Genomic DNA, 16,867 nt, shown 5'->3' with positions numbered 1-16,867 from the left:
GTACATACTTGACAACTATCCCAAGGATGTGAAGCCCCTGGACTTGATTGTTTGGATCAAAGTATGCGTTGAGAAAGGCCGCCTTGTACAGACTCTGGACCTTCTACTCAACAGGCACTGTCGTGATAATGACAGTAAGGAGGATGCATCGGATTTGTCGGTATATCTTGGATCATCTATCAAGACTGCTGTGGCCAGGGGACATCATCAAGTATCTCACGGAGAAACACCAAGACAGATTCAGCGCTAATCAATCGATTGTTGGAGACAGCACTTGTCCACAGACAATATGCAGTGGTCAATCTAATACTTGATGATCGGTTGCCTAGTATGGATAGTCAGACAGTTGGGCAGATCCACGTGAGGTTAGCACCCTCACACCTGGACAAGCGGCTAGCTTCAATCAAACAGGTCGACTATATGAGATCGGATCTGACGACTCAACCATTCCTCATTCAATCCATCATCGACAATGACTTGGTCGCCGTTGAAAGGGTCCTTAGCATTGGCGGCGAGGCATTCGTTATTCGCTCAGACTACGACGGCGACAAAGAGGCGAAGCGGATGTTCCGAGCAATGACCCCTGAGATGGGATGGTTGATCGCTAATCACAAGACCACCCTATTCTCATTGACACATCACCATCTTAAACTGATGATTAGCGCCATAGCAATTGGTAGCAAGATGACGGTGGAGGTAGTCGAGATGTTCATCAAACGCAAGAAAAAGTTGTTCAACATACAGACTGGCGACAATGACTTTTCCAAGAGTGCACTGGTTTTTGCAGCGGGTGTGTCAACTCATCAACAAGAAGTACAAGTTCACCTATCACCGCGGCTGTCTAAGGAGGGCCATCAAACGGGGCTGTATCGAGACCATGCCCAGTCTCTTCAAACATCAGCACACGAGACACTTCAAAGACTCTGATGATACTGAAGAGGACTCAGTCATTAAAGCATGTAACCATCTCTTGGAACATGGATCTGTAGAGGCGATAGAACTTTTGATTGCGAAGGTGCCTTGGTTGGATCTGGGCTGGGCGATGTATCATTGGAATCGGCGATCAACAATCCATTATTAGAGGCATTCGATTGTGTGGCAAATAAGATCATTGGTAAGAAGATGTTGAAACATTGCTTCCCCAAAGTGTTCATGTTGGCCTGCGAGCATGACAGATTGGACTTGTTCAAGAGGATGCTTGATGAGCCATATGACATGGTGCCCACATTGAAGCATCTTGGAGTGGCTGCACATGGCAATGCCTACAATGTATTGGAGCACCTCTTGATCACTTGGCCACAATCACCCTTCGTCCTCATGTCCAAACCTCACCGTCTACGAAGCATTCATTCAGTACTTCACATCTCAAATGAACAAGGATGCACACAAATCATTCAGTTGTGCAAGGAACTCATCAAAATCATCCAAAGAGATCACAAGAGGTATGCTCCAAGTACAATCGAAATAGCACAAACATACTAATTATGACTCAATCACACATTAGGAAACAACCAGAGTCAAGTACAGATGGTGTTGACGACCAGCACATCAGAGACGATCGCCTAGATACAGCGATACACATGGTTTTTAGGAACAAATTGCTGAACATGACTATCATGGGCTTTGTAAGCGATATTCACAAGACCCTTGGGGTGGACTAGAAGACCATTGTCAAGGGTCGGACATTGTTTGACCAAGATAGCCTTGACAAGTACATCAGATATGGCGCAACAGATTGGTTCATCAAGCGCTACAACACAGTGGCCGACACATATCCTCACAACAAATCATTGGTCCCCTCTGCAGTGGCCATGCTCAATAATGTGGCCCTCACTACACTCCTTGCCAACCCTTTGATGACATTGGATCCCGATGAGGACTTTATTGACCACCTATCCACCACCAATCCACAAATTGGTTGGGAGAATGTATTGCAAGAATACGTTACAATCAATGCCATTGAACAACTGGATATCTCTGTGGACCTTTTATTCTCGATCCAGCATCCAGACAAACTGCGGAAGTTGATCTCCATTTCTAGGGTTGTTGGCATCCCAACAGATTCCTTTATCGAGAATAGGATGAGATCGGATTGGATCGACAAACCATACGCAATGGAGATGATCGGATTGTTTGAGCAAGTACGTCCAGATATCCCCTCTAAAGTCTGGAACAAGCATCTTGGCCAAGCCATCAAGAGTGGTTTGCTGGAGATTGCTCAACGTATCTCCACTATTTGCAAACCTACAGACACATACACCTCCTTGTCACATGTGCTGCAACTGGTCATTTGGACATGCTCAAGTTGGTCATCTCATTCAACCCGAAGAGCTTTCGAGAAACTTCTTTTCTTTTGATCGATGTGGCATTGGAGCAAGGACATGTGGATATCATTATGTACTTAATCAATGAAGCTACAGACGATTTAAAAGAATATCTCATCAGAATCACATTGCGAACATCACTTTCGCGGGGTCTGGAGGATGTTACCCTCCTCATGATAGCCCTGCTTCCTCATAATGATCAGCATATATGGATCGATAACATTCACCCCAGCATATTGTCAATTGGGTTACTAGATAAGATCATGTCATACAAATCATTGAACCTCAGGTTCAGCACAATCTTGGCAAGTGCGATAAAGAGTGATCGCCAAGATGTAATCGACTACATGTTTCTACAAAGCAAATCGGAGGGTAGACTCTTTGATATAGATTTTGGTGCAGGATTCATGGCGGCTGCCACAACAGGTAGAGTCGAGCTTGTCAACAAGATTTTGGATACTTGCATAGCTTCATCATCAGATATCTATGTATATACAGAATATGACGCCCATATCAACAAGTCAACATTCTGGTGCCGAATAAGACCTGAGATCGGTCTGATGCTGGCCCAACACATTCAAAGCAGTTTGGTAACCTTTAGGAAAGATGGCCTATTCGATTTGTTGGCTTCCGTTGGACAAGACAATAGTTTGATGACAGAGGAGGTGTTCATTGAATGTGGCAATGCAATTTTGAATACCACCGATGACAACTTAATCGTGGAACTCATTCAATTGGCAGCGTCCCTCTCACTTTATCATCTCAAGTTGCTGCATCAACACATTCTCATTATTGATGAGTTAGATATGATTGACTATTCAATAGCGATATTCAATTGCAAATCAATCAAGGATAGCGAATGTATTCAATATATGATCGATGTGGCTGGCAGTGCAAGTATCCAGTTTGCGAATAGCTTCTCCGACCTAACATTCGGCAACGTCAATAACCTACGTATTCTCATTGATAATGGATACATAGATGTGCGTCGAAACCATGCACTACTTCTTCAGGTGGTTGAGCTAGCATGTAGCAAAGGACAGGCCGACATTGTACAGTACATTCTTCAAGGAATCAAGACAAATGGCCACTGGACATTTGCCCCTTCACTCGATGCAATATTGTTGGCTGCCAGAGAGAACCACGTCAATGTCCTGACAGTACTCTTTGGCGACCTCTCTTCCCCTCTCAGGACAATAATGGAGCAAGTACATCTCATTCGACTACTCAAGCTAATTTCGAACGAAGCCTATACCCACGGTGGACTCTTGAAGGTTGTCAGCTTGTGTGATGTCATTCTTGGACAAATCAGTGATAAATAATTATACAATGACTCTGGCGACTGCATGGCTACAAGGAATAAACAAGCTGTTACCTTTGAGTATTTACTGTGCGTGAGTGTTTGGTTGGTCCTCAGTCCACCTGGCGGCTGCCGCAGTTGCTGACACCGATGGCGACAGGTTGTTGGGAGAGTTATCATGTGATTGGCTCGATCGAGGCTGGCTGGAGTACCAGCAGCTTTACAACTATTTCTTGCCAGGATGTCTATACTCTTTGAAATGCTGCGGATTCTTTCGATAGCATTTATCACTATTATTATAATTATGATTGGAAAGGTGTCAGGTCAGATTAATGAATCAATCATGATGTTGGTGAACTGTTCGACTTACCCAAACATACACATAGGCAGCTCCTTTGTTGGCGTTTTGGGAGCTGGTACACTGAACACTGGCGGTGAGTTCTGGCCAGAACCTCCGCCTCCACTGCTGCTTGTTGCTGTTGATGCTGTAGTTGTTGTTGAAATGCCTCCACTGCCACCGCCGCTGCTGAGATTGTTGTTGTTGATGCTTGCAGCCAGATTACCATTCGAACCCAATGAAGACTTTGATTTGATTGGTGATATTGGTTTGATATCCTTGGTGTCGTTTTCGTCGTCAGTGTCAGAGTCGTCCCTCATCATATTGCCACTGCTGTTGCTGTTTGTGCTTCCTATGCTCATGTTACTGCCTGTACCACCGCCGCCACCACTGCCAATGCTCATATTGCTGTTGCCATTGCCTTGGTCTCCTAGTTGACTCTTGGATTTCTTTAACACTGCAACCACTGAATCTCCACCACCATTGGCATCTGCTTGGATAGGCAGCAGTGAATCCTCTGACTTTCTCTTGCCCAGTAGTCGATCTCCATTCTCTTTATCCTTCTCCAACAATGCTTCCAGTGTGTTTGATTTCTAGAACGAGTACAGGCGAGTGTAAGTACAATGCGCGATCATTGTAATTCAATCATTACAACATACATTATACCAAGGATGCTCTAGGATTTGATTACATGAGTACCTCTTTGATGGGTTTGCCGTCAGCAATCTCTTGATAAGATCCTTGGCCTCTGCTGACACTGTTGCCCAATCCTCATCAGGGAACTCATAGACAGCATTCCTAATCTGTTCAAATATTGATATATCTTGACTATCATCAAAGGGAGGATGTCCACAAAGCCTATACATATTGATTGATTGATGGTGAGTGAGTGAGTTTGGGATTGATCAACATTGATGAGGTACCTGGTAGGTATACACATACATGACATATAGAATGGCACCCATACTCCAACAGTCTACTTCTTTACCATATCCACCAGCTCCATTTGCGCCATTGGTGAGAATCTCTGGTGCTAGGTATTGAGGCGTTCCACACATGGTCTTCATGAAGCTGCCCTCGCCAATTGTCCTGGACAGACCAAAGTCACTGAGTTTGATCGCGTCGTCGCATTCATCCCTCTTGTGCTTTAACAGTATATTCTGTGGTTTCAGATCACGATGAGCAATGCCCTGATCGTGCAAGTACTTTACAGCATTGACCAGCTGTCTAAAGAACTCCTTTGCCTTATCCTCCTTGTAGAAACAGTTGTCCAAAATATCATCCAACAACTCTCCTCCCTCAACCCTATGTGAGCACGTCATGTTAGTTGTTGTCGCTGATGCAAAGGTAAGGATGACACATACAACTCTAGTACAAGGAACAGTGTCCTCTCTGTGTCAAAGACCTCTTGGATGTGAATGATGTTCTTGTGATTGAGCTGCTGGAGGATCTTGACTTCGTCCATCAGTGCGTCCTTTCTTGACGATGAGTTCATCATGAACTTCTTCTTGTCGATGATCTTGATGGCGAACTTGTCACCAGTCTTCTTGTCGACTGCCAACTTCACCGTGGCAAAGTTGCCCGAACCCAATGTCTCTCCAATATGATACTTCCTCTGAGGACCACCATCGTCCTCCTCTTCCTTCTCACAGGCATGATATATAAATGCAATCTTCTCTGTTTATGTTGTGATTGATTGATTGATGTGAATGAATGAGTGATCGGAGTAAGTTGATTGATTGATTGATTGATTGATTGAGTGAACATACCTTGTCCTTGTTTCTTGCCGACCAGACCAATCTCTTGACCATTGGATAGGAGGAATCTGTTGCCCTTGCCAACCTTGATGCCATCAATGTATGTTCCATTCGTGCTGTGGTCATATAAGAATGCAATCGCTTGAGCATCACCTGGGTCGCTTGTCTTAATGATGGCGCAATGTCTGTGGAGAGTTATGTAAGCATTTGATTGAATGATTGAATGATTGAATGATTGAATGATTGAATGAATACATACTTGCCAGAGATATTCATATCATTAAAGTGTATTGTGCTGTTTGGTTGCCTGCCTAGGACCACCTCATTGTCGACAAGAGGATAGTCGGGATATGCAGGGTTGAGTGACTTGAGTATGGCCCAACCATTGGGTGCTTGTGCTACCTCATCATCATCATGCTCAACTGCCAATGTACACTGATTTGGCTGTGTAGGATCATCTGCCATTTCTTGGCGAATCAACTATGTTGTGTGTATATTTGATTGATTGATTGATTGATTGATTGAATGAATGATTGTTTGATTGAATGCTGTCCTTCTTAAATATATAGCTTCCCACAAGTACAATCTAGATATCTTATGTATACGTAATATATAATATATATTGTTAGTTATAACTAACTAAATGACAGTTTGAAGTGTATCTCACATGAGAGAGATGAATGTGAACAAGGTAATTTCTTCAAATAAGGTTATTTTTGATTTTTAAAAGTTTTGCACTGCACAAAAACAATGTGGAAGGAATAGTCCCAACTTGGGTTTTTGTGATTATAACTAATCTATATCAAACATCCCTAGATCATTAATCGTTTCATTTCTATTGACATAGAGTTGTTTACAACAATGGACCAAATAAAGATGTAAATTCATCAATTTATGTGATGACTCAAATCCCCCAATCTACAAAATAATCTTCATAATAATCACTGTAATGTGTAAATGTGGGATAATACCAAAATTGATTATTTGGATTGATATGTAGAATGATTGTTCATTTGTAAACTACATGTGATGAATATAGTGTGTTTTGTAATATATTGATTGGGAATTATTTATTTGTAATACTGACAAACAGTTTGACCTAGATCACCACATCGTTGACCGATTTCTATAATTCCAATCCCTATTCCTTTAATTATTATTAAATTAAAATGACTATAAATATGGTTTGATTCCATCATCATTATATATCAAATCAAAGTTAAATATTTATATCATCTTCAAAAACAATCCGATAACCAAACATAATGCAAATTACCAACTTTTACCAATTATTTGTACTTCTGGCTATTCTCTTGGTCTTGCTCTCTGTTGTTTTCGTCAATGCTGAAATCATTGTATTGGATATCCAAAGTGTCAATGAAGAGACCGTCGTCCTTTCAACTACTCATGACTAAGTAATCAATCATCCAATCCAAACAATCATCAAACCATCACAAGAAAGACCCCAATTTAAATAAATAATAGTTTTCTTGTTTCCAAAATGAGTGATGATTGAGTGATGAGATTATTATTTAATATTATATTTTAACATCGATAACACTGACAGTGCTATTAGAGAAACATGCTGATAGCTTGTCTCCTGTGGTATTCCAGGAGACGTCAAAGATGCCACCACTGCCCTTGAATGTCTTGACCAAGCTTCCATCCTTGACTGACCATATATATAAAAACTTGTCGAATGAGCCACTTGCCAAGTACTCGCCATTAGGACTGAATGATACTGTGTACACTGGATCACTATTTTTGAAGTCAAGTCAGTCAGTCAGTATGATGATTGATTGATTGATTGAATAAATGAATGGGAATTGAGTAACATACGAGTGCTTGGCGAAATTATGAATACAAGATCCGACCTCTACATCCCATAGCTTGACGGTGCTGTCGAATGATGCGCTGGCCAGTACAAGGTTCATGTTTGGGTTGGCCGATCCCGGTCCAGTTGGACTCCACTTTATCGTGTAAATCTCCTTGCTATGCTTTTTCAAATCATGTACACAATCTTCACTCTTTAAGCTCCATATCTAGATATGATAGTTATAACGATGTTGTGTCAGTAAGCCAGCCAGCGACTCGCCTCGCCTCGACAATACATACCTTTGCAGTTGTATCATCAGAACATGATGCCAAGAGTGTACCTGATGGATCCCATTTGATTGCGTTGATCTCGTCGTCGTGACCTTCGAATGTCTTGATGGGACGATCTCTACCAACCTCACAGATGTGTATCAATCGATCGGTCGAGCACGATGCAAACTGCGTGTTGTTGCGCCAATCAATGTCGAGTGTTGGCGCCGAATGGAACTCAAACTGCTGTTTGACACTGCCCGTGTTGATGTCCCATACGATCGATGTCTTGTCGACCGACCCACTTAGCAGGTAGTCGCCCTTCTTGTTCCACTTTAGTGAGAATATCGGTGCCTGATGCTGTGTCAGCACAAACATCAACTCTCCCTTTGCCGTCCACACTCTAGCATATCCGTCATATGATCCTGTCGCTAGTAGTGATCCATCATGCTACATTTAAGTCGATTGATTGATTGATTGATTGATTAAGTGAGTGAGTGAGTATGAATGATCATGTGATCATGTGATCGCGTGATAAGGGTATCCATACATTCCAATCCAAGGTGGTAACGTCGATGGACTTGTGTAACGATGAGTTGTCATGATGAAGGACGATGGAGTTGATCTGACCCTTGGACATTGGCAAATCGGTTGGCAATGTCCAGATACGCGCAGTGCTATCGCCACTGCCTGATGCAAGCATTGGGTACTTTGGATTCCAAGAGCACACAAACACCTCGTTCTTATGACCTTTCAGTGTTGTCACACATGACTCTGGTATCTCCAAAGTGTTCAACTTTACATCTGTCTTATCCTTCTCTTTATCCTTCTTATCTTTCTCTGTTTGTTTGAGTTTGATTGAGTTGATTGAGTGAGTATGATGATCTTGTCAAGACACAGAGTCAAATGTGAGGTACACATACTATCCTTCATCTTTACATCTTTGTCTTTGTCCTTCTCTTTCTTGACTGATGACTTGGTAGCACTGCCACCAACATTGTTTGATTCCTTCTTTGCTGGCGTCATGGTGACGTCTTTGTCTGCCTTGGATGCCTTGTCAGACTTCTTCTTTAGCTGACAGACGTGCGCTGACACCAGAGAGAAGGGCTCGCTGCAGTTCAGCTCGGTACCGTCGTCCTGTAGATGCGTCTCGACCTCCATGTATTGTAGACCCTTCTGCAGGAATGATATCAGTGTGCCGTGGGGCAGGTCGTCGTGGCTGACCACCTCTGACTTGGCCACGCAGCTCTCATTAAAGAAGGTGAAGGCTGAGTGTTGGAAGCCTGACTCTTGCAAGTACTTATATACCAAGAAGTTGACCTCATCGCTTGTTATATTCATTGTTGACATGATTGTTTGTTTGTTTGTTTGTTCGATTGATTCTTGAGAACGTTGAAGACCCCAGAGCCACAGAGAGATTGATTCGATACGATTGATTGATTGATTGATTGATTGAATGATCACGCTTGCTTGAATGAAGCGTGTGAACCAGCTGAATGAGGTGTCGACCAAAGATCTCGAGAAGATGGTGCTGTTATACAAACATACACACACAAGTTCAGTGTAATAGTTTGAATGAATGAATGAACAACAGACACCTGCGTCTTGCCTCTTCTCAGGGCAGCCCTCAACGAATCTGAAAAAAAAAATAAAGTGGACAACAGAAGTTGTCTGTGCATTAGTCTTCAAGTCAAGGGATTGTACACAAATGTGAATGAAGTATTTGTCATTCATCATTGACAATGAGATATATACAGTTAAGTGGTGAACACAACTTAACAGTTCTTAGTAGTAATAATACTATTTATATCTCACACATAATAATCACTACACACTTACTCACCCTCAATCAATCAATCAATCATTCAATAGACAAAGTCAAAGAGATAATTAATTAGAATCACACTGAGTGGTGATGAAGTGGTGGTGTGATGGTGGGGATGATTGATTGATTTGATTGATTGATTGATTGATTGATGATGATGTTGTTGTTACATGACAACCACAACGGTACTACATGTTGTCTCTATCTCTGTGGGTACCTATTCTATCCTTTCACTCGCTACTTCTACTTCCAGACCATTCAAACAATCAATCATCAATCAGACATATAACATTATCATCCATCTTATATTAGTCAGTCTGTCCGGCTATCGGGTCTGTGCATTGTTCATCATTAGTCTACCTATCTATCCACTCCACTCCACTCCACTCCACTTCACTCAATCAATCACTCCACTCCACTATATTCTTTAAACAAAGTAATAATATTATATAGATAGTATTACAACAACAAGAGTTTGTTAATAATAATTATTATCATATCATATAAATTAATCAATATTAGAATTAATTAAGTAAAAATATCAGGTAGTTCGGGTTGAATCAAACTTCGATCGAACCAAAGACCAACGGTTTTTCAAAACTAAAAACAGATCAAAAAAATAGTTGTGTCACAAGAGGAGGCAAACAAGCCAAGAAAACAATCACAACGAACAATCTCCAAACACACACAGCGCCACCCAACACCATTCATTCATTCAAACACACACGTGCCAATCATCCTCCTTATTCACAATATCATTCAATCATTCATTCATTAATCCCAATCACTTATTATATTATCTGTATACAACAACAACAACAACAACAACAACAACAACAATATATATATATATATATATTTATACTTTATTTCAAAGTAGCGTTTACATCACTCACCTCATTCATTCATTCAATCAAGCAATCAATCAATCATTAACAATATATTGTATTTGTAGATACCCATTTATATTATAATTATAATTAATATTAATATATATTTATATATTTAGTGATTGATCAATCATTCATTTATCATTTGTAACAATATCAATTTAATACATAATAACAATGGGAAAGGGACAAAGCAAAATTAAGAGAGATGGCAACAATGCAGCATCGGCGGCTGGAGGATCAAAGAAGCCAAGCAAGACAACAAAGAAGAGAAACGATAAAAATGTAAAGGGTTCGACAGAGGCAAGCAATGCTTCAACTGCCGGCGATATGAGGGCGACAGACACGACTCCAGCAGCCGCCACACACAACGCAGAGCAGCCATCTACCCAGCAGGCAGACAAGAACCTCACCTCAAAGCAATCCCAGAACCAGATATCACAACAACAGCAGCAACAACAGCAGCAAACACCACAACAACAACAGGGCGAGCAAGCAAAGGATAATGGCGCGACACAAGAGGTTGGCGATGACGATGAGGGTCCCGAGGAGATCATCTTCTCCAAGAACAAGCAGTCCGTCACCAAGGACGACTTTGAGCTGCTCACGGTCATTGGCAAGGGAAGCTTTGGCAAGGTGATGCAAGTGAGAAAGAAGGACGACAACAAGATATACGCCATGAAGGTGCTGAGGAAGGAGGCCATCATCGCTCGCAAGCAAGTCAATCACACCAAGTCCGAGAAGACCATCCTTCAAGGCATTGCACATCCATTCATTGTTAACCTTCACTTTGCTTTCCAAGTAAGTGTCCATCGAGCATGCACTCAATCGCACGATCAATCAGTACTCAACTAACACGAATGTGATCATCACATGTATGTTTAGACTCGCGACAAACTATATATGGTCCTCGACTTTGTTAATGGTGGAGAACTGTTCTTCCATTTGAAGAGGGAGGGTAGGTTCTCTGAGCCACGCGTCAAGCTGTATGCGGCAGAGATCGTGTCGGCACTGGCACATCTGCATCAGCAGGACATTGTGTATCGTGACCTCAAGCCAGAGAACATCCTGTTGGACTCTGAGGGACACATTTGTATAACAGACTTTGGCCTGTCCAAGAAGATCGAAACCACCGATGGAACGTTCACATTCTGTGGCACGCCCGAGTACCTTGCGCCCGAGGTGCTGAACGGCCACGGTCACGGCTGCGCAGTCGACTGGTGGAGCTTGGGAACGCTGCTCTATGAGATGCTCACAGGCCTGCCCCCCTTCTACTCGCAGAACGTCTCGATGATGTACCAGAAGATCCTCAACGGCGAGCTCAAGATCCCCAGCTACATCTCGCCCGAGGCGCGCTCGCTGCTCGAGGGTCTGCTGACGCGTGAGGTCGACCGTCGTCTGGGATCAAAGAGCGGCAACGACGTCAAGAATCACCCATGGTTCAAGAGCATCGACTGGGACAAGCTGGACAGGAAGGAGATAGAGGTGCACTTCAAGCCCAAGGTAAAGTCCGGCAACGACATCAGTCAGATCGATCCACTGTTCACTCAGGAGAAGCCAATGGACAGCATTGTCGAGGGTTCCACTCTCAGCGACGCCGTCAACAAGGAGAACAGTTTCGAAGGTTTCACTTATGTTGCCGAGTCCGTGCTCACTAAATAAGCAAGCAAGCAACCATTTGTTTGTTTGTTCCCGTCCATCAATCACACATCAACGACTACGATGACATATCAACTACTACCATCACTACCATCCATCCACCTAGCTACAACTACTACTACTATTACTACCATTCAACCCTTGATGACGCCTCCTTTTTCGATCGATACACCTACTACTACCCTTCTCTCTCTTACGCTATTATAACTATGACCAACAATGCTCCACCCATGATCCAACCCCCTACAAGATGATGGTCCATCCGCATCGTGGATGCCCTCTCTCTGGTCTGACGGCAGCTGCTGCATCCGTTTACTTGTTCCATCAGTTGGTATGGACTTACCAATCACAATAAACAGTTCAAAACAAAACAAAAGAGTGTAATGTTACCCAATCACCAACGCGTTCGTATGTCCGTTCGGAAGTCCAATCGTCAGTCAAGTGTGTTTACTTCATTCTCCAAAGACGTCCTTGAATGAGCGACGCACACTACTCCATCCAACCATTTTTAACACATCGCACAATGAATGGGCCGGGGCTAGGCTCAGGCTCCTTTCTTGTTTGATTGATTGTTGGGGTCAACACACACACTCATTCAATCAAACAATCAATCATATGATGGGTTATTATGAAACGACGAAATCAGGATTTATGGGCAGATCAACCATTGGTTGGCTAAGGCAACACACAACAACAACAGAGTCTATTTTTGTTAACCTAACCATATTTGATCACATGTCGATCACGTTGGCCGAGTCAAAGTCATTGTCGACTGAGAGTTAAAGTGATTGATTTGAGGTGGAGGCTTGAACAAAGTTCTCCAAGTTCTACTCGACCTTGATATAATTAGCTATAGTTGGGAGCCACAATCTCCACAAATCAATCAACTACTCAGATGCTGATGTTGATGGAGATGGTCATGTCCCTACGAAATATATGAATGTGTTATAAATGACACACTCCGTGTGCCAACTACCCTTAGGTCTTCCCAAGAGGTAGGACATAATTGCCATTGGCTGGCTGGCTGGCTGAGCTCATGGTCATCCTTCTAAAATATAAACTAAGCATGCTTAGTTAAGCTTATAAATCCAATCCAGAACAACATAATAACAAACAAACAGATAATAATAATATTAATATATATAATAACACAAAGTCTTACCACTTGTGATTGCCGATCGATCATCAACTCACCTTCCATCTTACCACACACCAACACACTGAACGTCGTTTGATCATTTAAATCTCTGATCCGACACGTGACTGTGAGACCACCACACTAGAGTTTAAACTCATCAACAACACGTTGGACCCTACCTTTATAATCCATTGATTGATTGAAAGTTAGAGATAAGGCTTTGTCCATATCCATCATTACCACACTCTCTCTATCCATCAATTCCATTCTCTCAATCATTCATTCTTACTTCCAAACTGAATAGATTTGTCGCATTCAGTTAAAGAGGCCTCTAACTACTCTAATAACTTCTTCATCATAATCTTTATTATTACTATTATTTATTTAACTTCAATCCTATATATATATTATAATATAAATCAACAATGTCGGCATCAGAAGTGAGCACAGAATGTTCCACAAGGAGTGATACTCCAAAATCCATCGGACAAATCTTAAAGGAACAACTATTCTATTTAAAGATATCAATGTATGTTAAGAATATTAATAATAATTATGTTTCCAAAATATTAACATTCAATCAATCAATCAATTTTAAATAGGTGGATGTTTGGTACCAGTGTAGTGTCTGGCGCAACAGCCAACATTGTTTGGCCATATCAGATTGTTTCATGTTTTGGAACAACTGATATGGAGTATTTGAATGGTGTCATCCCAATTGCAGGAGTATTCCTCAACGTCCTAATGCTAGTCATCACTGGATACATGAGTGATCACACCAAGACCAGATTTGGAAAGAGAAGACCATATATCTTAGTATGTGTCCATCATTCATTCATCCAATCAATCAATCAATCATACTAACATTTCAATCATATATCCAGCCTGGTACTATCATTATGATTGTTTTCTTGGCCGCCATGTCTAGACTGGACGGAACAAACTCGAGCGTTGCCGGATTCATATTGTTGGAGGTTGGCTTCTACTTTGGCCAAGGTATTGCAGCAGGTGCCTACTCTGGTATCATCCCAGATGTTTGCAGAATGGACCAAGCAGGTATTGCCAGTGGATGGTTGGGTGTGATGTGGGCATGTGGCACACTCACTGGTGCCCTCGTCGCTGGATCCCTTGTGCCGGGCGGTGACACCAACACTACAACATACACCAACGTCTACGGATTCATGATTGCCATGCTTGGATTCTCTGCCATCATCGCTCTGGTCTTCATGTGGGAGGACAAGTGTGATGAGACCTCCTTCGATGGCACCATCAAGGGCTTCGCCTGGTCATTCTACCTGCCATCGGCCACCTACTACAACTTCTACTGGGTGATCATCACCAGGTTCATGAACACCATGGGCTGCTACATGGTCATTGGATTCCTCTACTACTTCACATGGACCGTTGTTGGATACCAAAAGTTGATCGCATCCTCTGTGATCCTCGCCACGATCATCGCCTTCTCTGTACCATCATCAATCATTGGAGGCTATATCTCTGACCGCTACAGCATCACCAAGTACATGGTGTACGTCGCATCCATCATCCAAGCTCTGGCCATCGCACTACTGATTGTAATCAGTTACCATCCATCATATGCCGGTATGTTGGTGATCCTGGCCTTCTTTGGTGTTGGCTACGGATGCTACCAATGCGTGGACTGGGCTCTGGCGCTCCGTGTGTTGCCCTACAACTCGATTGGCAAGGACATGGGAATATGGCACATATCATTCAATGGCCCAATGATTGTGGCACCATTCATCACTTCAAACATTCTGAAGTATATGATTCCAAAGTATGGTCTGAGCAACTCGTACGCCACCGTGTTTGGATTCGCCACATTCTGGTTCATTCTGGCACTATTCTTCATTATCCCACTGGATGAGAAGATGAACCAGCCAAAGAAGATGGATATTGAGATGGCCAAATCAAGCAACAGCAGTGAAGAAGTTACCAACATCGATGCTAGTGTATCGGTCACCAGACAGGTCTAAGTCTAAACTTGACTTGACTTGATCATCTTCATCATTCATTCATTAGTTCAATCAATCAATCAATCAAACCGCCGTTAACTTATTATTAATACCTTTATAACATTACATTCCTGTATATATACAAATAAAACACAGATTCTATCTTGCTATTACTACTACCATCCATCACTTGGCTCATTTTTTTTTGATTGATTGATTGATTGGTTGGGTGATTGATCAATGGAATCATTCCAGACTTCATCACATATGCTGACTCTACCTCACCTTTATCACTTTTTGATACTGATGGACAAACATGTTAATGAAGTTTAGATACATCCACAAAGTTAAACACCAATCCAGAAGTTCGAAACGATCAAATGATTTTGCTTTGTTTTTATTTATTTTTAATTTTGTTATTGTTTTCACAAACACACGAAGTGGGGATGCTCACTCACCTTGTTATGAGCTCGCCTCACAAGTTTGATTGCTTCTTCCTCTTTCCTTTTCATAGATACAGACATATCATACAATGGTTGGTATCATCCATCCATCCATCCAATCCAATCCAATCACAGGACTCCTCTAACCTCATCATCCTCTATCATCAATCATCCTTACAATTGGACATGCGATACTCAATCAACATTGACATGAACGAACGAATGAATGACAATCAACCAATATATCGATCAATCTAATTGGAACAACAATATAGGGTCGCGTCAGAACCAAGACAGTCAAGAGAGCCTCAAAGCTCCTCATTGAGAAGTACTACCCAAAGCTCACCAATGACTTCGATACCAACAAGCGTACTTGTGACGAGGTTGCTACCATCGCCTCCAAGAGATTGAGAAACAAGATCGCTGGTTTCGTCACTCACTTGATGAGACGTATTGAGCGTGGCCCAGTCCGTGGTATCTCCTACAAGCTGCAAGAGGAGGAGAGAGAGAGACGTGACAACTACGTCCCAACCACCTCTGCTGTCAAGACTGAGAAGATCTACATCGATAAGGACACCGACGAGATGCTCAAGGCCACCCTTGGCAACTTCCCATCCTTGCCCCGTATGTATCAATCATCACTCATATATCAACATTCAACAGGGAAGAGGAAGATATCAATGACGAGATGAGTAGAAGCAGCAACATTCAACAGGGTAGCGACATTTGATCATGAGAGCGATGATGGGCGATCAACATTGCGAACAGCCAGCCAGCAACAACAACATAGACAGACAGCCATATTGATACGGATGATGATCCTAACATACATTCATTCAATCCTTCCCTTTCAATTCAATATAATACAGAGGTCACCGTCGAGTCATCCTCAAGAAAGCCACACCACGCTGGTCGCGGTCGTGGAGGAGACCACCACCACAAGAAGAGACCAGTCACCAAGCAATAAATGCTTGCATAGCTGCTCCATTGCAACATGTGTCATCCTATCATTCTGCAGTGCTTGTCTTCAATGTCGCTCGATCTATAATAAAGCCCCAAAGTCTAAATCAATCATCAAGGTGATATCATCGTTGTCGTTGTTGGCTTCTCGAGCGAGTGAGCCAACACAAGTAAAT

The 16,867-nt window shown here is 42.3% G+C and overlaps 8 protein-coding genes across 8 annotated transcripts; 6 read left to right on the top strand and 2 right to left on the bottom strand.

The window, feature by feature from the left end:
- Positions 1 to 420: 420 nt before the first annotated feature.
- Positions 421 to 927, top strand: SAMD00019534_018050 (hypothetical protein; the record flags this gene model as incomplete). The annotated part of the gene is made up of 1 exon (XM_012902396.1): positions 421 to 927. The coding sequence occupies one exon, from the start codon at positions 421 to 423 to the stop codon at positions 925 to 927; it is 507 nt and encodes a 168-aa protein (XP_012757850.1).
- Positions 928 to 1,811: 884 nt separating this feature from the next.
- SAMD00019534_018040 (hypothetical protein) lies at positions 1,812 to 2,357 on the top strand (the record flags this gene model as incomplete). The annotated part of the gene is made up of 1 exon (XM_012902395.1): positions 1,812 to 2,357. The coding sequence occupies one exon, from the start codon at positions 1,812 to 1,814 to the stop codon at positions 2,355 to 2,357; it is 546 nt and encodes a 181-aa protein (XP_012757849.1).
- A 230-nt stretch (positions 2,358 to 2,587) lies between these two features.
- SAMD00019534_018030 (hypothetical protein) lies at positions 2,588 to 3,646 on the top strand (the record flags this gene model as incomplete). Its single annotated transcript, XM_012902394.1, has 1 exon — positions 2,588 to 3,646. The coding sequence occupies one exon, from the start codon at positions 2,588 to 2,590 to the stop codon at positions 3,644 to 3,646; it is 1,059 nt and encodes a 352-aa protein (XP_012757848.1).
- Positions 3,647 to 3,850: 204 nt separating this feature from the next.
- On the bottom strand, positions 3,851 to 6,183 carry SAMD00019534_018020 (hypothetical protein; the record flags this gene model as incomplete). Its single annotated transcript, XM_012902393.1, has 7 exons — positions 3,851 to 3,914; positions 3,995 to 4,554; positions 4,621 to 4,819; positions 4,904 to 5,266; positions 5,326 to 5,638; positions 5,731 to 5,903; positions 5,978 to 6,183. The coding sequence occupies 7 exons, from the start codon at positions 6,181 to 6,183 to the stop codon at positions 3,851 to 3,853; spliced, it is 1,878 nt and encodes a 625-aa protein (XP_012757847.1).
- Positions 6,184 to 7,256: 1,073 nt separating this feature from the next.
- Positions 7,257 to 9,153, bottom strand: SAMD00019534_018010 (hypothetical protein; the record flags this gene model as incomplete). Its single annotated transcript, XM_012902392.1, has 5 exons — positions 7,257 to 7,476; positions 7,558 to 7,760; positions 7,834 to 8,253; positions 8,354 to 8,643; positions 8,727 to 9,153. The coding sequence occupies 5 exons, from the start codon at positions 9,151 to 9,153 to the stop codon at positions 7,257 to 7,259; spliced, it is 1,560 nt and encodes a 519-aa protein (XP_012757846.1).
- A 1,542-nt stretch (positions 9,154 to 10,695) lies between these two features.
- SAMD00019534_018000 (hypothetical protein) lies at positions 10,696 to 12,180 on the top strand (the record flags this gene model as incomplete). Its single annotated transcript, XM_012902391.1, has 2 exons — positions 10,696 to 11,319; positions 11,404 to 12,180. 2 exons carry the CDS (start codon positions 10,696 to 10,698, stop codon positions 12,178 to 12,180), a joined length of 1,401 nt encoding a protein of 466 aa, XP_012757845.1.
- Positions 12,181 to 13,740: 1,560 nt separating this feature from the next.
- On the top strand, positions 13,741 to 15,309 carry SAMD00019534_017990 (hypothetical protein; the record flags this gene model as incomplete). Its single annotated transcript, XM_012902390.1, has 3 exons — positions 13,741 to 13,844; positions 13,918 to 14,131; positions 14,200 to 15,309. 3 exons carry the CDS (start codon positions 13,741 to 13,743, stop codon positions 15,307 to 15,309), a joined length of 1,428 nt encoding a protein of 475 aa, XP_012757844.1.
- Positions 15,310 to 15,752: 443 nt separating this feature from the next.
- Positions 15,753 to 16,698, top strand: SAMD00019534_017980 (hypothetical protein; the record flags this gene model as incomplete). Its single annotated transcript, XM_012902389.1, has 3 exons — positions 15,753 to 15,827; positions 16,007 to 16,355; positions 16,601 to 16,698. The coding sequence occupies 3 exons, from the start codon at positions 15,753 to 15,755 to the stop codon at positions 16,696 to 16,698; spliced, it is 522 nt and encodes a 173-aa protein (XP_012757843.1).
- Between the last annotated feature and the right edge of the window lie 169 nt (positions 16,699 to 16,867).

This window comes from Acytostelium subglobosum (genome assembly GCF_000787575.1).
Source record: "Acytostelium subglobosum LB1 DNA, scaffold: scaffold3, whole genome shotgun sequence".
Taxonomy (NCBI): Eukaryota; Evosea; class Eumycetozoa; order Acytosteliales; family Acytosteliaceae; genus Acytostelium; species Acytostelium subglobosum.
This window is presented reverse-complemented; position numbering and strand designations above follow the sequence as displayed.